The sequence below is a fragment of the Acinonyx jubatus genome, chromosome D1 (assembly GCF_027475565.1).
Source record: "Acinonyx jubatus isolate Ajub_Pintada_27869175 chromosome D1, VMU_Ajub_asm_v1.0, whole genome shotgun sequence".
Taxonomy (NCBI): Eukaryota; Metazoa; Chordata; class Mammalia; order Carnivora; family Felidae; genus Acinonyx; species Acinonyx jubatus.
This window is the reverse complement of record NC_069390.1, coordinates 2,401,406-2,421,468: the sequence shown is the minus strand read 5'-3', so window position 1 is coordinate 2,421,468 and position 20,063 is coordinate 2,401,406. Positions and strand designations below refer to the sequence as shown.

Genomic DNA, 20,063 nt, shown 5'->3' with positions numbered 1-20,063 from the left:
GCGCGTGCACGTGCACCCGCGTGCACACACTCGTAGTCCTGAGGCCCTTCCTGCCCAGATCCCGAGCGCTGACACCTGGCGGCATTGCCCTCTCGGAGGCCGGGTGGCGAAGGGGGAGGCGGCAGCTGATGAGGTTCAGACACCTGGGTCACTCCTGGTTTGCTGAGGGTGTGCGTGCCTGTGTGTCTGTGTCTGTGTGCCCGTGTGTGCACGCGCCCGTGCGCGGCTGTGTGTTTAGGGAAGGGTGGTGAGCACTCAGGGTGGAGGAGGGAGCAGAGCGGCCCCGCGCTCCTGTGTGCCAGCACCAGGCACTCAGCGCACTGGTCGTGCCCAAGGACCGGCTGGCTGCCCCGCGAGCCGCTGGCACTTGGCCGGGACAGCGGCTGCCCATTGACACGTCAGGTCAGGGAGAGGTGGTGATGATCAAGGAGGAGGCTGGGGGGAGCCCTCGCCTTGGGAGCCCCGCCGTGTGCTGGGGCCGGGCACCTGCCCCGGGCGCGGGGTGGGGGGGGAACCGTGTCAGGGGCTGGGGCCTCTGGGGGAGGCTTCTGCCAAGCCGAAGGCCCGGAGGGTCCCGCAGGCGGCTCTGCAGCAGGGGGACAGGGGCCCTGGCTGGGCCAGGTTCCCAGCCACTGGGGGTCCCCGCTCACAGGGGGCTGCGGGCCCCCAAAGGCCAGGCCGCTGGGCACCGTCGGCAGTGGCCGCTGCCCCCTGTTCCCCCACGTCGTCCCGCGGGCTCTGGATCTTAGTTGCTGCCCCTGTTTCAGGTCTGGAGCCTCTCCCCAGCTGGCTGTCACCTGTTCGCACCCTCAGAGGTGCGTGGCTTCTTTTTAAGTCTTTTAAAGTCCGAGCCTCCCGGGAGGCTGGGACTCTGATGTGCTACTTTCTTCTCTTGCTTTAAGGCTCTTACAGAATTCTCCCTTTTCGTCTTGAAGAGGAAGCTTTAAGCCTCTCCTTTTTTACTGTAAAGCATGGAAAATGTCAAATACGCGCAGAGGACGCGGAACCGGGGCCCCTCAGCACCCCGCGGCTGCCGACACCAACCCCCAAAGGCGGCCGCTTCTCATCTACCTGAATGCGGTTTAAAATAGCCCTCTGAGCTCATTTGCTGTGTAGCCACCGGCAGGGAGGCGAACGGCAGAGCGCGTGTCCCGGGCGGGGTGGGGGTCGGGGGGAGGGGAGGGGAGTGGGCCCCCAAGGTTCCCCTCCAGGTCTGCGCAGGGTTCCCAGGACAGGGCCCGCCGGCGGTCCACACCTGAGTGCTGTGGGCGGGGTTCTGGAGGTCACACCCCGGAGACCCCCGTGACCTTGAGGCCACCCTCCTGGAAGACGCCCAGGGGACAGAGTCCTGGGGCCGTTTTTTCCCTCCCAGAGTGGTGGGCTTCTGGGGTGAGAGAGGGTCCCCAGCCTCTGCCTCCACTGGCGCCTCCCGCCCCCACCGGGATCCCCCCAGTCTGTTCTTGGCCGCTCAGGCCTGCCCTGAAGGTCAGTTGTTCAGTCAGCCTCGTGTGGACACCAAGCACCTAATGTATACACGCCCCCCGTGGGTTGGGCCCCCCGGGTCGTTAACAGCTGCTACTGGCTGAGTGCCCACTGGGTGCCCGACAGGCGGGACCTGGGCCTCCCTCCCCCGCCGCCCCCCCACGCCCCTTGCCAGGCCCTCCCCTCCCACGCCCCCCGCGTCCCCCCAAGGAGACAGCGTCTCCAATTGTCCTCACTTATTTTCAGCCTGGGGATGGCTGGGCCGGGGGCGTTTTCCTACAGCGAAGCCGCACACGCTCGTCGTGGGGCCCAGGCAGATGGAGGAGGCCCCTCGCCACACGCACACGTGCACACACGCAGGCCTCCGTGGTCCTTATCACCGAGACCTCAGGCTGCGGTGAAGCCTGCTGGCCACGCTTGGCGCCTTCCGAGCCCCTTGTTACACAGACGTGCATCCCGTGGCCCTTATGCTGCCACGCTCGATGTCCACAGCAGGACGCTCCTTCCCTTGCTGGTGCCCACCTGTGCCTGGTGCCGTAAATAACCCGCAGAGCCATCCTTCGCGCCCATATCGATCGGATGGGATTTTATTCCCTAGAGTAAGTCTCCAGGGGGTGGCTCACCGGCCTAACGGATTCCAGGGCTTGAGGGTTTGACTCTCGTTTACAACTGCCCTCCTTCTCTCCCTCCTTCTGGTCCGTCCGTCCGTCTTCCGCCGTTCGCAAGGCCTGCTTCTGAGCTGGGCCCGCGCAGGGCTGCGTGCCAACGGGATCCGCTGGGCTGGCCTGCGGGGTACACTGGGGAATCCCCAAATCGGAGCACTTCCCACTGACCAGCAGACCGGGGCCTGTCACCGTGGTCCGGCCTTGGTCTGTGACCAGCCCCACCCCCCTACCTGGGCAGCTGGAGGCCAAGGCAGCCCCACACCAGGCCCTTTGGGGGCACACAGTGTAAGACGCATCCCACGTGAGGGCTGTGGCCGAGCACCCCTCCTCCAGCCTCTGCCAGGCTCAGCTGGGCCCTCAGGACCCCCGCCCAGCCCCAGCCCCCCAGCGGAGTGCCCCAGGCTCAGCGGCCAGGACTGACACCCGCCCCTAGTGCCCTTGGGACTGGGCGAGGCGTGCAGCTGGTCGCTCGTGTGTGTCGTGCCCCGGCCCCCTCCCCTGGGATCGCGGGTCTTTCACGTGCCTGGATTTGCCGCGGAGAGAGCTGAAGCCCCGGGGTAGGGCGAGTGGTCAGATCCCCGGGAGCCTTGCTGGGGCCCAGACGGGCCCAGGCCACGCGCACCGTCCCCACTCCGAGGAGGCGCTATCTGTGTGTTTATCGCTGGGGACGGGGTGCGAGGGCAGCTGTGGTGCCAGACCCTTCTGTCCTCGGCTGAACCACGTCTCAACCCCCAGCCCCTCCACGCTGTGCGTGACGGGAAGGAGAGTGAGGGGCACACGCGTAAAGAGGGGTGCCGCTCCCCCCACCTCGGCGATGGGGGCTCGACGCCGCCTGATCGTCTCGTGCGGTCTGTGTGCCTCTGTGCCAGGTGCTGTTCTGGAACAGGCTGTGGAGACTCAGCGCTTTCCCAAGCCCTGCAGGTGCCCCCAGGCTCGTCCCTCCTCCTCCCCCATCCCTGCCCGTCCTGGGCGCCCTGGGCATGCGGCCTGCTTGCGGCAGCTTAGTGATTCTGCTGAAGACGTGGCACCAAAAGTGCAACGGAAACCTAGGGGGCTTCCCCAGGTGCCCTGTCCCCAGGGTCCAGCATCCGTGCCCGTGGGGCCCTCCCAGCCTCCTCTCTGGCTGGAATCTCTCCTAGCATTTTCTACAACCGGCCCCCCAGGTCCTTAGGGGAATCCGCTCACGAGACCCCCTTTCCACCCTCCCACGGCGAGCGAACCGGCTCCCCTCCCCTCCCCCATGAGCTCCAGGTGGCTGTCCAGAGAGAAGTGACAGCTCTCTGGGCTCCTGGTGTGGCCCAGGTGGGGCGGTGGGCGGGCTCCCCGAGCCCCCCGTTTGCAGGTGCAGCTGCACCCCGTGTGTGTGTTCAGGGTGCATTTCCTAACTGGACGGCTCTCAGCCCGCTTGAATCCTCTGGGAGTGCCGTGGGTGGCACAGCCTTCCTCCAGGGACAAAATAAAGGTGCGTGATGGACGAGCACCCGTTCCAGAAGGTCCCGGGCCCCCTGCTGTCCCTACACTTCCTGTTCTGGGTGCTGAGATGTGCACGTTGCAGCAGGTGGCTCTTGGTGGTTTGGGTCTAAGCACTGGCGGCTGTGATCCCTCCTCCAGGAGCTTCCAAGTGCAGACGCCTGTTCCTGGCCGACCCCGAAATGCACAGGCCCCGATGGTCGTTCCCAGCCTTGGGGTCCCGAGCAGGTCCCGGGCGGGAGTCAGATCGGGTCCTCCATGGCCAGCTCAGCACACAGGGGAGCATTGCTGGCTCTCTGGAAGTTTCAGTGGGGGTGACGGCGAGCTGGGTGCGGGGTGGGGCTGCGCAGGGAGGCGTGGGCAGCAAGGAGGCACCGTTGGCCCAGACACAGGTGCATCGCCAGCTCCCTGGCTTCGGCGACCTGGTGCGGGAACAGGCCAGCGGGGCAAAATAGCCAATACCTTCCAGTGCTTGCCCGGGCTCGAGGCAGAGGGACGGGGTGGGCGGGTCTGAGGCGTCATCCAGCGGATGGAGCCCTGAGGAGGTTGGTCAAGGGGGTGGGAGGGCAAGAAGTGGCTGTGCTGAGGGTCCTCAGGGCAGTGGGAGGAACCGGCAGGCCCTGGGCCTAACCCGGCTGAGCAGGAGGGGCCTGAACAGGTGGATGCAGAGCAGATGAGGGCCCGGTGGGTCCCCGCAAGCCAAGGGGGGCACCGCGTACCTGCCCACACTGGGTATGTCATGGCGAGCCCCCCACACGCCATCCCGGAGGTCTCCGTTGGGCTGGGTGACCTTCAAACCCTGCAGTGAGTTGAATGTTGAATGATGACCCCCCCAAAAGATCTGTCCTAGTCCTAGCCCCCGAGTCTGTGAATGTGACCTTGCTTGCACATGACCTTGCTTGGAATTAAGGATTTACAGATGGAGGGTCTTGGTATGAGATCGTCCTGGATTGTCCGGTGGACCCTAAATCCAGTGACCTTTAAGAGAAAGGAAAGGGATATTAAGACAGACACACAGGGGAGGGCCATGTGACTGCAGAGGCTGGAGGGACGCTTCTTCCCTTCACCCGCCCGGGTCAGAGAGCCTGGAGGGGGTGGCCCTGTGGTCTCAGGACGTGACTGGGCGTCTGACCCCACGTGGGCTGGGGAGCCACCGGGAAGCTCCCCCGAGCACCACCTCCCGGGGGCCGGGACAGGCTGTCCCCAACACAGAGCTGAGGCTTTTGTGTGCCAATGCAGGTGCCCAGGGCGGGGCCCCAACTGGCAGGCTGGGTTCCCTGGGGCGTCCCGGAAGGCGGGCGTCGAGGAAGGGACAGCGGGCCATCAGGACCTGACATGGCAGGACGGGTGTCCATCCTGACCCAGAAGGACATGTCATGATCCAGGACCAGCTCTTTGTCACTCTCGGTGTCATTTTTAGCTGTCCCCTGCTGCTCACGAGGCGCCTGCTTAGCGCTTGGTGTCTTGGGACATGTCATCTTGCGGTGTGACCCGTGTGTCGGGAATAGACCCAAATGTAGGTCTCGGGACATTGGGAATAAGCCTTCTCATCTCCCCCACAGCGGTTTCTCAGTCCTGATATCTCTGGGGGACCCACTCTCGGCGACCTGGGTCATCAGGGGTCCCTTCTCCATGTCTCAGCGACTCCACTGGATGGCTCACAGGTGGCAGGACTCGGGGCTGGATGGCCACTGCTTCAGTGTCCGTAAAATGGCTCAGGCGTGCCAACAAGGCTGCTAGAGAGAGGGTCAGGGTCATGGGTCAGCGCCACGCGGCTTGGGGTTTGCCGGAATCAGGTGGGGACGATGGTCAGTGGAGATGTGATAAGTTGTGAAAATTCAACTTTTTAATGTTTGTTTATTTTTGAGAGAGAGAGAGACAGAGCATGAGCAGGGGAGGGGCAGAGAGAGAGGGAGACACAGAATGTGCAGCAGGCTCCAGGCTCCGAGCTGTCAGCACGGAGCCTGACACGGGGCTCGAACCCACGAACTGTGAGATCGCGACCTGAGCCGAAGTCGGACGCTCCACCGACGGAGCCACCCACACGCCCCAGTGGAAATTCAACTTTTTAAAACAGAAACCGTGCCCGACCCCACACAAGTGCCTCTGCCAGAGTTCCTGACACAGCCCTCCAGGGCCTGTGGACGGGGTTACAATACTTTACTCCTTTCGCGGACAGAGAACAGTCCCTGGCGTGGATGGGCCGAGGCTTACCCGTCCACCCGCCGGCAGGTGCCCGGGCCGTCGTGAATGAACGTGGGTGCCCACGTCACTGTGTGGAATACGTCTTCGTTTCCCTTTTGGCCTCTTCAGGGACCCGAGGCATGGCCCCCCGTGTTTCACGGGTCAGGCCAGTGTCTCCTGATGCTTTCTCCCCAGGAGGCTGGGTGCCCCCACCTGGGGTTGGCTCCGGGCTGGTTGCAGGTCCTGGGGGCCTTTTGGGCACCGCATCCTCGAACCGTCACGTCACCTTCCTGGACCGTCCCCACCGTGGCAGGACGGGCAGAGGGTGCTTGGCTCTGTGCCACCGTGGTCCCACCTGACTGGCAGGGCCACTTTCTCCTCCAGACACGTGACTTCTGCCAGAACCAGTTTCCCCTTAAGCCAGCAGGGCGGGGCTGGTGGAGGCGGGGACCGGGGGTGCCTGGCTCGGGGTCACCAGGAGCGCGCCACGGTTGGTTAGCAGAGCGGCCCAGACGGCAGGGCTGCGGCTCGTACCCCAGCGGCGGCCTGCCCAGCTGGTCCGCGGGGGAATAAGGCTTCACGCTGGAGGCTGAAGGGAGGGGGGGCCCGGACCCCTGCGAGACCCCGTCGGCTGCTCACCTGATGGATGAAAACCTGCAGGGCCAGGCTTCGCGAGGGGGAGGATGGCACAGCGCACAGTGGGAGTCGGCAGAGGTGGGCCCGCTGAGCGCAGGCCTGGGAGTGGCGGGGGGGGGGGGGGGAGGACGGCCTGTCCACCCAGCGGGGTCCTGGGCTCTCACCCAGGGCCGGGAAGCCTGGGGATATCGCAAAGACGCAGCCCGGCAAACGTTCCCTCTCTGGAGTTCCAGTCCTGGCTCCCGGAGCAGTCCCAGCAGAAGTGGGCGATGTGGGTCCGGGACCCAGCACCACCTGCTCCGGGCGAGCTGGGAGCGGGGAGGGCCGCCACAAACCGGCCGCATGGCCCTGGCCAAGTCAGCTGGTTCTCGGGCCTCAGTTACTGCATCTGTGAAATGGAGAGAAGGCATGCGAAGGGAGCGTTTGAATGCTTGGGGTTTTTGGTTTTTTTTTGCTTTGCTTTCCAGACTTGGATCCTCCCGGCCCCTGGACAGAGTGGGAGGCAGACGTGGGGGGGGATCGTGCCTGCCGCCCACCTGCTGACTCATTCAGCATCCGGTGCCAGTGAGGACAGAGCGCAGGGGTGGCGTGCACACGTTGGTGGAGCTTCTGCTGTGTGAGAACCGGCACCCGCCGCTGAGCAGGGAGTTTCCAGTTTATACAAGGATTCACCGTCCACGTCGGGGAAGCCAGGCCTCCCTTGGGCCCCTCCACGCCGCAAAACCCGGTGAAACCTGCTCCTACCTCAGTGCTCTGCAGGCATGAGCTTGAGCCCTTCTGGAAGCTCCAGTCTGCGGGGGACCCGGGAGCCGGGGGGAGGGGGTTGCTGAGCCCGTGTAGGATGGGGAGGGGGGAGTGTGGGGGTGCATGTCCCGTCCCAGGGCAGGTTTTCCTGGAGGAAGCCGGCTACCGCCCATTTCCAGGTGGGCGGGAGGGAGGCAGGGGGTTTCTGCACCCCTGCACTCGGGCCTGGAGACACGTTTGGCCTTTGGCAGGAGCAGCCGCGACTCTGGGTGGTGGTCCCACCTGTCTCGGGTCCTTGGCGGCTCCTGCGAATAGGGGAGCTGCAGCCGGGCATGGCTCAGATCCCTGAGCGGCGCTCCCAGGTGGCTCCGTTGACCCCGCGTGCACGGAGGGGCAGAGGGGACCGCGCAGGCCCGGGGTTCCGCTGCCGTCTGGGGCAGGGAGGTGCTCCCGCCCAGATCTGGAGCCTTGTCCCCTGCAGGGGAGAGTCTGGAGGGGTCCGTTAGGAAGCTTCACCCTGACCCGGGACCCGCGTGGCCTGAAGTGGTTTTGTGGAGTCCGGGTCCGGTGGGGCATGAAGGAGGGGGCAATAGAATTGTCCACCCAATAGGCGGCTGTCGGACACGTGTCTTCCGTGTTACCTATTTGAGACGGTCAGTTGTGGCAGAGGCTCGATCATTTTGCCCCCGACTTCCGCTCACGCCGCCATCTCAGCCCTCGTGTGGCCGGACCACGGGCACTAAATGAATGGTGCACGTGGGAAGGAGATGCCCGCAGCCGGAGAGTGGGGAGCGGGGAAGGGGCCTGTGGGAATCCCGCGTTGTTCGAGGTAGATTCCGCCTGGACCGTGCCCGAGGCTGGTTCTGGGACAGGATGGAGCATAATTACTGCGTGGCGTCCAGCAGCCCGATCCCCCGGGCCGCCGTGCGAACCCGCCGAGGGTCCCCGCGTGCACGTCCCACCTTTGCGTTTCGTGGGCGCTGTTCGCGGTCTCTCCCGCGCCTTCCGGAGCCCCCCCCCCCCCCAGCCTCATTCCACCTGGGGAGGGAGACTGTGCTGGTTTCTGCTGGCCCTGGCGCTCGCCGTCTCGGGACCCGTGGCGTCCCCGTGGCGTCCCCACGCTCCTGAGCCACCAGGCTTATTTCTTTAGGGCTTAGCGTCACAAACAGTGGTAGTTCGCGTTTCCTGGCAAACAGCACACGCAGCCCTTCTAAACCCTTCCTGAGCCTCGTCTGTTAGCCTGCACAGCAGCCCTCCGCGTCCGTACCGTCATCGGCCTGTCACAGACCGCGAAACCACAGCACAGAGCAGTGGAGTGGCCCCTGGGCCCCGACGGGGGCTGCCTTCCGCCCTGTTCCACTCGTGTTCTCTTTGTGGGCTCCTGTCGACGATTGTGGCAGGAACAGCACCATGTCCGAGTGTATGGGTTAGGGTTCTCGTGTGTGTGTGTGTGCAGGCTGGTGTGCAAGCCCAGAGGACGGGGAGCCAGGAGCCCCAGCAGCGCCCCCCCCCCCCCCGCCGTCGCTGACTTGACTCCGTGCAGCAGGTGTGTGTAGGATGCTGCCCATCCCCAGGGGCCCAGGCTGCCCCCCCTTTCTGATGGCGGGTGGGGGGGGGGCCCAAGGCCAGCTGGGCTGGTGGATGTGGTGCAGTCATGATGCTCCGGTCATGCCCCAGAACAGCCTCGGGCACTGCCCAGGTGGGATTTACATTGTGTGAAAACTGGACGTGACATTCGCACAGACCCCACATGCCCAGGAGCACAGGACCAGGGGCTGGACACAGGGGGTCCTTCAAGAGCCGGGGCGCGTGTCCCCTGAGCATGCCAGGACGCCTCCCACCCAGCGCCGAGCAGCCTGGGGCCAGGCAGGCTGGCGTCTAAGACAACCCATGACAGAACCGGTGAAGGGGCCACGTGTGTGAGAACACCCTTCTTTGGAGAGGGGAACGGTCCGTCCGGGGTGCAGAACAAGCTGGGCCTCCTTGTGGGCCTCCCCTTCCTGAGACGCCCAGCGAACCGGGCGGCCCGACCGGGGAAGGGGCCCCGGAACCACCCTCCTCCCTCCTGAGGGCTCAGCCTGCCGGTGGAGTCCAAGGTGGTGGCCGCTGTTGAGGGACCCCCGGTTCCCCTCCGCAGAGGGGGATCCACCTGGGGGCATCCCTGCCTGCACACTCTCCCCCTCCCAGGGTCCCCAGCAGGGTGCGGCCCCAACCCTCGGCTTCCCCCCTCCCCAGGGTCCCCCTTCCCCTCGGGAAGGGCCGACACCTGCCGACCCCAGAGTCTCCTGAGCAGGAGTAGCTGCAGAGGGTCCCATGGGGGGATGTGGGGGCGGGCAGTGGGGGACACTGAGGCTGGAGGGGTCTGGAGGAGAGGGGAGGCTGGCCCGAGCCCCTGGGGTCCGCAGTGACCCGCCTCCCTGCACTGTACCCCCGCCCCAGCCTGCTGCAGCCCCTGGGGCCCCAGCCTCGGGGGGAGTGAGGCACACGTGAGCTGTGGCTCACTGCAGCCCGTGACCCACTTTCTCCAGCTTTCTTGCGGGAGTTGTCTGCCCACACGCGAGGCTCCAGCCCCATAATAAGGGAAGACGAGCAGCCGGCTCCAGGCAGAAGCGCCCCAGCTTTGGCCGTGTGCCCCCACTGCGGCGGCCACCTAACTGCGGGGCCGTCAGTCCCCTTACCAGGGCAGACAGCGGCCCGTGGGGCCTCCTCCCCCGGGGGGAGAGCCGGGCGGTGGGGGCGCCCAGAGAGAGGGCTTCAGCACCCGGGGCAGGTCCCCCCCACCCCCCGCCCAGGTACGTCCAGGACTTGTAGACGAGGGCCAGGCCCCCCACATGGGCTTCCTCTTCCAGAAGGGGGCGTGAGGTCGCTCCGGGGCCCCAACCCACCTCCCTGCTCCAGGTGTGGGAGGGTGGGGCGACTGGGCTCCTGATGCCCCCTCTTGCGGTGGCCCTCCCCACTGCACCCCCGCCCCAAAGGGGGTTACAGTCTGCCTCTGAAAATCAGCCCCCTTCGGTCGGGACAGCCGCAGGATCTGGGGGGACATGGTGGGGTCAGGCCTTCAGGGCACCACAGGGAGCCCAGCCCGGGGACTGGGGCTCCCAGAACCCGGTGGGAACGGTGTGCACCGGGCAGTGCATGTGGGCGGCGCCCAGGCCAGCTGACCCCGGCACTCAGCTTGCAGTTGGCCCGGTGTCGGTCAGGAGGCCAGGTGGGCGGATGCCAGAACCCGGCCCTAACCCACAGCCACATGACCCAGCTGAGTCAGCCTGAGAAACGCCCAGGCTGGCAGGCCACTTCCTGCCCCCGCCCCGCGTTCCTCCACGCTCCACAGCCACGGCTGGGAAATGTCTCTCTGGGGGAGGCCCCGCTTCTGCTGACCACCCCCCACCGGAGCCTGGCCCCCTCCCCTCCTTTCTGGCCCTGGCTTCAGCCCTCCAAAGCACAGAAGGGACTCGGGGCTTGAAGCTGTGCCACCAGAGAGGGCCTGGCTTATGCCACGGGGCCTTACACTGGTCATTTTCCCTCTGGGGGCCTTGGTTTCTGCATCTGTTAAACAGGACATTGAGATCTTCTCTCCCTGCCTCTTGGGTGCCATTGCATTGCATCTGATGGGGTACCACGTATGAAAGGGCCCAGGGGCACCTTGGGGGTCACCAGCACAGCAGGTAGATGGGAAACACCCCAGTCCCAAAGCCCCTTGGGGCCCGAACACCAGTCCAGGTGGGCACCGGGAGACCTTGAAGGACCAGCCCCCACACACCAAAGTGCATGCCGGGATGTCCTGAAGAGGCTGCCACTCCCCTGGGGCCTTCTCAACCTTGCCTAGGTTGAGCCAAATGGTCGGTCCAGCCTGGGGACGGCAGCCCGGCACGCTTCTGAAAACTCGTGCTGGTGTCTGCCCTCAGGAGGGACCAGAGCAGCTGCTGGGCTGGAGCGTAGGGTGGCCTCCCTGGCGTGGCTCTGGAGACCTGGGTGGTTTTTCCCCTCAGCAGGGTCCTCACGGCCACTAGCCTTGGGACCTTAGCAGGTTTCTGGAACGTAAGGGGGTGTTGTTGACAGGGTGGCTGCTGTCTTCCAACTGATGGCTGCTGTCTTCTAACTGATGGCTGCTGTCCTTCCCTGTCCATTGGCTGTGAGGTCAGAGAGCCAAACGGGGGGGGGGGGGGGGGCTTATGTCGCTTCATCCCTGAGCCTGTCTGTGACTTTGGAGCGTTTTCCCCGCAGCCTTTTACGGTCCCCTGCATTCAGGCAAAGGTATGAGCCCAGCCACGTTGGCGGCGGTGGTGGTGGGAGCCAGGCCACGAGGCCCTGCTTCTCTGCTCCCATCGGTGACAAAGAGCCTCTGGTGACCTGAGCCCTGTCCCCCCTGCCTGGGAACCTCTGCTCTTGCCCCCGGCATGGCTGGGCCGGACCCTCACTCTGGCCCCTGGTCTGAGAGCTCACCAGGCCCCTCTGGGCCCCTCCCTGGGCCCCCGCGGGTCTGGGGCTTTGCCCCCCCTGCTCAGAAGAAACCTCCATTTACAAATAGGGACTTGGAGAGAAACGTGGCGAGCTGGGGCACACAGCCGTCGGCAGTGGGGCTGGACCCCTCTCCCCAGCTCTGTGTGTGGTCCCCAGGCATCTGTGGGGGGACCGGGGGAATGTGGTCAGAACCGTACCCCCACTTGTGCGCCTGCGGGTGGAGTGGGAGGTGCGTTCATTCTGCTGGATCCTGCTGGGTTCCTTCTCTGTCTCAGGCCTTCCCACGGAGAGCTGAGGCTTGGCGGGTTTTGGCCCAGATAACCGGGCTGTGCGTCCCGCCTGCGGAGCCCTGATAAGGCACCAGTGACCTTTCTTTATAAGGATACCATTGTTCTGGCTCGAAGGTGGGCGTCTGGGTGCTGGTGGAGGGGACAGTGCTTGGGGGCAGGAAACTGCCCAGAAGGCAGGTTCCAGTGGGGGCTGGGAGTGTGCCGGGGTGGGGGCGGGGTGGGCTCCGTGCCCACTCCCCAGGCCTTGCTGTTGGCCTTGGCCCAGCATCAGAGAGCATGTCACCTGGCAGGTGCCCAAACGAAGATGTCAACTCAGGGACGCCGGGCTGGCCCAGCCAGGGGCACAGCCTGACCTGTACCTGCGTGCTCGGGGCCAGCCCCGCGTGGGACCCGTCGCCCACTGATGTTGGGGGGCTCTCAGGCCCCAGATGGGAGACCAGAGGGAGTGCCCCTGCGCCCTTGAGCAGCTGGACCCTGGGCCTGGGGAGCAACCAGGCAGGCAGTGAGGGACAGAGGGGACGGCTGCCCACCGTGAGTGCGGCCCCAGGTTGGGGCTGGCTCAGCTGGGGGGGGTCTGTGTCGTCACGTCCCCCGTTCCTCAGCACCCCCTTCCTCCCCCGGGCTGCATGGGGGCTGCACGCCCAGGGCCTGCAAGCCTTCCGTTTCATCCTCAGGAGGCCTCCCTGTGCCAGACCCACCCCCTCCGCCGCCCCTGCCGGCACCCGGAGGGCGGGGCCGCGGTCCTCTGGTGCTCGCGCCACCCCTGGCGTGGCGGGCAGGTGGGGACAGGACCCTCTCCAGGGCCACGATGGAGATCTGCCCCACACCCACCCTGGCCACCTCTCTGAGGACCCTGCCCTGCCCTGCAGAGAAGGAGGAACGAGGCCCAAGGACGTTGGCTGCACAGCCTTCATTCGCCCCAGGGGCCTCTGGGGCAGGCCGCAAGTCCCTGCTCCTGGCATGCATGCACTGGATAGACAGTGAACAGGACGGACAGACACCACTCCTCTCCTAGGACCTGTGTCCTGTGGGAAAAGCTAGTGGAGAAGAAAGGAACCCTAGGGAGAAGGCTGTGGAGCTCGGAGCGCTATGTGGAGAATTTGCTGTGTGAGGTGCAAGGGGGCCGGCCCTCTGGAAGGCGACGTTGCAGCTGAGGGTGGGAAGGACCCCGCCAGGCGGGGGTGTGGGCGACGGCATTCCAGGGGGGACGGTCCAGAGCAGAGGCCCTCGGGGAACGGGCTCTGCATTCTCCAGGGACAGAAAGGGGCCCGTGTGGCTGGGAGAGTGAGTGGGAGGAAGGGTGGGGCTGTGGAGGGGCTGGAAGACGGGGGCCAGGGGACTGAGGCTGGCCTGTGTTCTCTGGGCCGGGAGCCACTGGGGAGATGTGACCCGGATTAACTTTTGCAGTGGATGCAACAGCACCCCCTCCCCAACACCTCACCCCTGCCTTGCCCACAGCAGAGATCAAGCGCCCAGAGTCAACAGCAGCCAAGGGTGGGACGACCAAGGGAGGTACGAATTCAGAGACCCCTCCCCGTCTGGGCAGGTCAGAGGCGGCTTGTAGGGGCCCCAGCACTCTTCTGGGGTGTCAGGACACAGAGGGGACATTCACTGGTGCACACCTGCATTGCATTCGGATTGGAGGGTGTCCATAGAGCAGTTCAGTTGTTTGAAGGTCACCTCTGATGTGTTAGGCCAATAGGAAGGAAGTGGGGAGAAAAGGAGGACTACTCAGCTGACTGGCTGGAAAGATCCATGGAGGAGGGAGGGAGGGAGCGATGAGAGGTTGGGTGGATAGATGGATAGATAGGCAAATGGGCGGCTGGCTGGCTGGCTGGATACATGATTGGATGGATGAATGGGTGGATGGATGGATGGATGGATGGATGGACGGATGGATGGATAAATGATTGGAGGGATAGATGGATGGACGGGTGGATGGACAGGTGGATGGATGGAAGGGGGAGGGAAGGAGGACGGTGTACATGGGTGGATGGTGCAGCTCACAGACTAGAGTCCCACTGGCCATTAGCAGTGCTGGGGGAAGGCACCTATAGGGTCTGAGAAGGCAGCCAGGATCCTCACGCCGTCTCTACTCTGCTTTGGGTGGAGCTGGGGCAGATGGGCCAGCTGGGAGCTGAGACTGAGCTGTAAGCCAGGCTCAGGCAGTGTGGACAAGAGTCCCTCCACCCACACCAAGTCTGTAAGACTTAACCACTAAGACAGGTGAGACCCCAGGTGAGGGAGGCCTACCTGGGCCATCACCCCTCATCATCCTCCCTGGGGGCCCCTGCAGGTCAAGTTCATGTCTGACTCGTCTTGGCCACCAACCTGGGTGCTTGGAAAATCTCAGCCGGATGAGTCAGTCAGTCAGCTGGGCCTCGTCTCTGGTGCTGGCTTCCTGGCAGGCTAGAAGTGTCCACTGACACTGATCGGCAGGGTTGGGCCCCCCAGATGCCCGTCCTTCTGGCCCAGCAGCGGGTTTGCTAGAAGCCCAGCTGAGGTAGTGGGAGCGTCGGCCAGGAGCTGGGTTCTGAATCGGTCCCAATTGGCTCAAACACAGGTCTCGCCAGTTACTGGCTGTGTGACCTTGGGCCCAAATCCCAAACAGCAAAGGTAACCACCAGCTTAGCCAGGTGACAAGATAGTGGTTAGGAAGGGAGGGGCTGGGAGCCCCTCACTCTGACCCTCGGGGGGCGGGGGGGCACAGAGAAGGTTCTGGGGCTGCCACGGGAGGAGGTCCGGGGCCACCACCAGATGCCCTGGGCCCCGCCCACTCCGGAGCCCCGCCCAGTCATAGCAGGAAAGGCTCTGTGTCTGAGCCCCGGCCCTGAAAGCCCTGAAAGCCCAGGGCCTCAGGAGGAAATGGGGCCTTTGTCTTGGGTTTGGCGGGAAGCCACGGGCCCACCCAGGGAGGTGGTGCAGCCCCAGACCTGGAGGAGAGATGGGTCAGTGGGCCTTCACGGACCAGGTCCTCAGGGAGCGGATGAGCACGGGATTAGGAGTCAGGGTCCCTGCTGTGCCACCACCCACCGGGCCATGACCACAGGGCAAGGCCTCCAGCCCTCCGAGCCTTGATTTCCTCATCTATAAAATGGGCTGATGTCGGGGACTTATGTCGACCGCTTGCCCCAGGCCTGCCCAGGGCAGGAGGATCTGGGAGAGGGCCCAGGCCTGCTCGTGAGTGATGGGCTGGGCTGTGCCTGGGGCAGGGAGGAAGCTCCTTCGGGAGAGCCAGGGCAGGGTGTGAACTGGGGTGCCTCTGGCTCTCAGCACACCTGCGTTCTCTCTCGGTGTGACGTTGTTGGGGCGCCCGCAACAGAGACCCCCAGGAGGAGCCGAGGCAGAGGGAGGAGAGCCAGGGGCAGGGGGTGCAGGAGGCAGGATGTGCAGGCGGGGCCAGCTGCCCCCGGCGCTCTGGGTTGTGGACCGCACAGCCCTTCTCTCTCGGCCGCCTCCCCTGGGTGCGTCAGCGGCCATCTCCCCTCGAATGGCTCCGTCACCGGGGAGGGCGGGTCTGGTGGCCTGGCCTGGGTCCATGGCACATCTCAGGTCCACTTGGCTGCAGCCAGGGTCCTGCAGAGCCAAGGGAGTGCTGGCCTGGGGGTGCGGTGTCCCCAGAGCAAGGTGTGGGGCTCGTGTGTCTGGGTGGGCGGGGCTTCCTGCGGGGGCGTGGTCTTTCCCACGGGGGCGTGGTCTTCACCGGGCGACACCCCCTGCTTGCTTTTGGGTCCCGCCCCCGCCCCCGCCAGGCCCTCCTCGTCCACTCCTGAGACGCCCCAAGTGAGGGCCTGAGTATAAGACGGGGTGACGCCCTCCACTCCCGACTCCGTGCCCCTAAGGAGTCGGGTGGGAGGATGTGTCTCCATGCCCCTAAGATGGGGCGGGTGGGAGGATGCCCGCCGGCCCCTGGGCTCCCCTGGTCTCAACGTGAGGTGTGACCGCCTCTCTCCCGTCCTTCCTTCCAGAAGCCTCCCAGCGCCCAGGCCATGAAGGAGGAGGCCTTCCTCAGGCGCCGTTTCTCTCTGTGTCCACCTTCCTCCACCCCCCAGAAAACCGACCCCCGGAAGTTCACCCGGAATCTGGTCTTCAGTGGAGAGAATGAGCTCTACCCCCTCGGCCCAGGTCAGTGCCCGTGGCTTCCCGGGTTTTGTCCTGGTCAGCGAGGGCGATTAAGCCCCATCCACCGTGGCGTCATGGGAGGTCAGCAGGGGGCTCCCTCGCCGGGGTTATGGGGCAGCTCGTCCGTGGAGAGGCCGTGTGGTGTGGCGGCCCCAAACCTGCCCTCCTGAGACAGCCCCCCTGAACCCCCGCCCCAGTTCTGGCTGGGTGACCCTGGGCCAGCCTCAGGGCCTCTCTGGGGCTCAGTTTCCTCCTCTGTGAAATGGGGATGTGAGCTCCCAGTTACAAAGGAGTCCCGGGCTCTGGGAGGGAACAGTCCAGACTGGGTGCCCTCAGGCCGCCGGTGGGTGAAGCACTGAGCACGCAGGGGACCGGGTCACCCGTACCTGCTGGTGCTTGCCCGGCCCCAGGTCCCCGCCACCCCAGCTCCTCGTTCCTCCCGGGCCCGCCCAGCAGAGCCCAAGCTGAGAGCCGTCTGCGTGTCTGTGACTGCTGCCCCAGAGGGCCCGCCTCCCTCCCCATCCTGGGAGACGTCGCCTCCTCGGCGGGCAGGCCGCCCCTCGGCCGCTGCCAGCTTCGGGAGGGAGGAGAGGGACGCCCCAGCTGTTCCGGCCGCAGTGTCCGTCCTGCCCCCACCTGCCACCGGGAGAGCCTCAGGCCAGTAGGCTGTCAGGACATGAGGGGCTTCTGGGGACATCCCACCCAGTCTCACGAGCAGATAGGAACATGCCGTGTCAGGTCACACGGGCCAGGGCACAGGACACCTAGGGAAATAAAGCTGACATCTGTTCTCTGCTCCCATGCCCTCTCCGGAGCGGGGGGTGGAAGGGGTGGGAAGGACACATCCCAGTTGGTGGCCGGTCTCAGAGGTCTTTGGTCCCCAGAGTGGCCGCCCCATGCAGTGCAGGACCCGGCAGGTGAAGACCTTTTCTCAAGAGGGGAGGGCAGGTCCTGGGGGCAGGGGTGAGGAGGTGGGTGTGGACGGAGGAGAGGAGCCAGTTCCAAGAGGAGCTCCCTTGAGCTAGGAGGATCCCCCAGCAGGCGTCACCCACATTGGGAGGCGACAGAGGCTGGGGGAGCCCCCCAGGACAGCCCTTGAATCGAGGGGGCCTGGAGGAGAGGGCACCTTGGAGGTGGGGAAAGCCCCGTGCTCACCGCCCAGCCCAGGCCTCAGGTCAGGGCGCAGGGGGCTTTGCAGAAGCAGAGGCAGAGAGGCAGCATCCCTGCCGGGGCGGGAGGCCAGGGCACCTTGAGTGGCCTCTGTCCTAGGGCCTTTGCTGCCCTAGGTGAAGCCGGGCCCCCCAGGACAGAATCATTTCCCCAGGTGGCCATACTGGCTCTTCTGCAGGGCACGGCTCTCGGTCCCCGGCCCCCCGGCCCCCCAGGGGCTCCGGGAGGTGGGTCTGTGGAGCCCCTGCCAGGGCTGGGTCTGGGGACACCTGTGTCCCCGCCCCACCGGGATGGTTCGCCCCCAGCGCTACCACCTCTGCTCCTCAGCACAGGGACCCGGCTGTGAGCCCGAAACCAGCCCCTCTTCCTCCTGCCCATAAACCGCAGCCTCGGAAGCCCCGTTCAGGACAGAAGGAGCTAGGCAAGGGCAGCTGTTTCCCCGGGACTGAATCCGGACGCCTCCCCTTTCTCTCCCTCGCCCTCAAGCAAGCTGGCCAGGAAAACGGGCACCTGCCAGGTCGAGGTGCAGGGACAGTGCCCGGCCACCTCCCTCCCAGAGTCCAGCTCCCAGAAGGTTAGGGAGAGGGGGCAGGCCAGGCGCGGTCCAGGTGCCCTGAACCCACCATGGGCCTCCAAACCTGGACACCGCGTTCCTCCCCTGAAACCAGGGGCCTGGCCTTACGGTCCTCGAAGGACGTTCCGCGCCCAGGGTGCCCGGGCTCCTCCCTGTGCCCAGGTCCTCACTCCAGCTGCTCTCTTGCAGGGAAGGACTTGGAGCCCAATGGCCAGCCGCTGCCGAGGGACGAAGGGCCCCCGACCCCGGGCTCTGCCACCAAGGGGCCACCGGTAAGAGCCTGGCCATGGGAGGAAGGGGACAGCCCGCCGTCCCCAGCCCACGCGGGCCCGGAGGAGTGGCTCTGAACCCCGGCCTGCACGTCTGGGAAGGACGGCTGGGGCGGAGTCACAAACAGTGCCATGGGCTGTGTCATCGAAGCCGCCTTTGTGGCAAAACACGGGCCGGGGAGGCCTGGGGCCGGACCAAGGCTTGGGCTGCTCGGTGGCATTGGGGGACAGGAGATTCTAAGAGGAGTCCGTGGAGTCTTTCTGTTGTAGGCAAACCGCCGAGCCTCCCCTCCCTCTGCCTTTGCCTCGGCGCTCCCTCCACCAGGTACACCCTCCGCAGGGCGAGTTCTGGAAGCCCACGCGCCCACACCCCCCGCGGGCCTCCCAGGCCAGCCTCTCCTGGCCCAGGCACGGCTGTGCCCTTCCAGGCAGAACCTCTGATCCAGGGTGGGCACCGGGGCCCCGGGCAGTGCGTGGAGGGTGTTAGGCGTACCTTTCTGTCCCCCAGAGGGTCTCAGGCCAGGGTCCCCAGACGTTGACGGGGGTTGGTGGCTCTGGCTTCTTGCCATGGGGCTGGGGAGCAGTGCAGACAGACAGGCGGTTGGCCCCCTGCCTGACCACCTGCGACCCCGTGTGATCTCGAGTGACTGCCTTGCTCCCCTGGGGCCTCGTGGCCTCATCCAGCAAAGGAGGGCTTGCTGTGGCTCTCGTGGTCTGTCCCTGTGTCTGCCTCGGGTGAAGAAGAAACCAAACCTTTGGTGGGTGCCCCCCACCTGCTGGAGACCGCATGTCCCTTCCCTGGCCCCCAGGGCCGCCAGCTGGGGAGGAGGAGTCAGAGCGTAGTTATTTGCTTACTTATTTGTATTTAATTTAATTTTTTCATTTTTAATTACAGTATAACACGCATAACCCAGATTTACCGCCCTACCCATTTCTAAGCACGCAGCTCCGGGTGGCATTAAGCACGTTCAACTCTGTTGTGCCGCCGTCCCCCATCCGCGACCGGAAATTTCCGTCTTCCGAAACGAAACTCCGTCCCATTAAAACACTACCCCCCCCACCCCCTCCCCCAGCCCCGACGCCCACTGTCTGCTTTCTGTCTTTATGGATGTGAGTCCGTGAGGTCCCCGTACGAGTGAAATCCCGCAGGATCTGACCTTCTGTGACCGGCCTGTTTCAATCAGCATCACGTCCCCGAGGTCTATCCACGCCGTAACGGGTGTCAGAACGCCCTTCCTTTTTAAGGCTCAATGCTGTTCCCTGACAGGGGTGGACCACTTGGGCTACTTATTTTCTCAAGACACAAGTTTATGGCATAACAACACTGGAAACACAGCTGTGTCTTTCTACGAGCCAATAAAACACAGCCACTGGCAGCAACCCTTGACTTGGTTCAAATTTCAGATCCGGTCTGTTCCGTAACCGTGTCTGAGCGTCTCTTGAGGGGCACACGCTGCTGGGGTGCTGCGTCGGGCTCACGGAGAGAACGACGTCCTGCTCTCTTGGTGCGTCCGACCTGGCGGGGGGGGGGGGGGGACAGCGCCAGACGAGACAAGGCCACCGGTAACGTGTCGGCCCCTGGCGGGGGGACCCCAGATACCGTAGGGCAACCTGGGGCTGCTGTGAGGACGCGGCTTGGGAAAAGATACAAGCTAATACAGATCTTGTCATCTTCCTCGTGGGGCCAAGTCAAACATCCCAAAACCCGCTGTGTTAGGTGCACAACTCAGTGGTGTTTAGTGGGTGCTCGGTGCTGGGTCGTTCCGAAACCTCTCCGTCCCCCCAGACGGAAACCCTTCAGAGCCTTACCTGTTCTGTTGCTGGGCCAGATGGTCGTTCTGGGGTCATGGGGAATTCTAAAGCATTCTGTGTTCAGCTTTTCGGGGAATGCCAAACTGGCTCCCACAGCCCCTGCACCGTTTCACGACCCCACCAGCGACGAGGGAGGGCTCCCCTTGTTCACGTTCTCAGCACGTTTGTACTTTCTGGGTTCTCC

At 65.0% G+C, this 20,063-nt stretch overlaps 1 protein-coding gene and 1 long non-coding RNA gene across 6 annotated transcripts in view; both read left to right on the top strand.

Annotated features, from left to right (window-relative positions):
• Positions 1–20,063, top strand: part of OSBPL5 (oxysterol binding protein like 5) — a 52,179-nt gene that overhangs the window by 11,799 nt on the left and 20,317 nt on the right. Inside the window, exons 1-3 of one of the 5 annotated variants that reach the window (XM_027045732.2) lie at positions 6,305–6,515; positions 15,901–16,057; positions 17,988–18,070. In XM_027045732.2, the coding sequence (XP_026901533.1) occupies positions 6,444–6,515; positions 15,901–16,057; positions 17,988–18,070 (312 nt within the window). In that variant the 5' untranslated portion in view covers positions 6,305–6,443. Of the gene's footprint in view, positions 1–6,304; positions 6,516–14,790; positions 15,113–15,900; positions 16,058–17,987; positions 18,071–20,063 lie in introns of those variants that run through there. The other 4 variants (XM_053202773.1, XM_053202772.1, XM_027045731.2 and 1 more) reach the window with 4 other exon arrangements.
• Positions 18,077–19,454, top strand: LOC113595516 (uncharacterized). The gene is made up of 2 exons (XR_003416044.2): positions 18,077–18,392; positions 18,963–19,454. It is a non-coding gene; the product is annotated as an uncharacterized LOC113595516 (long non-coding RNA).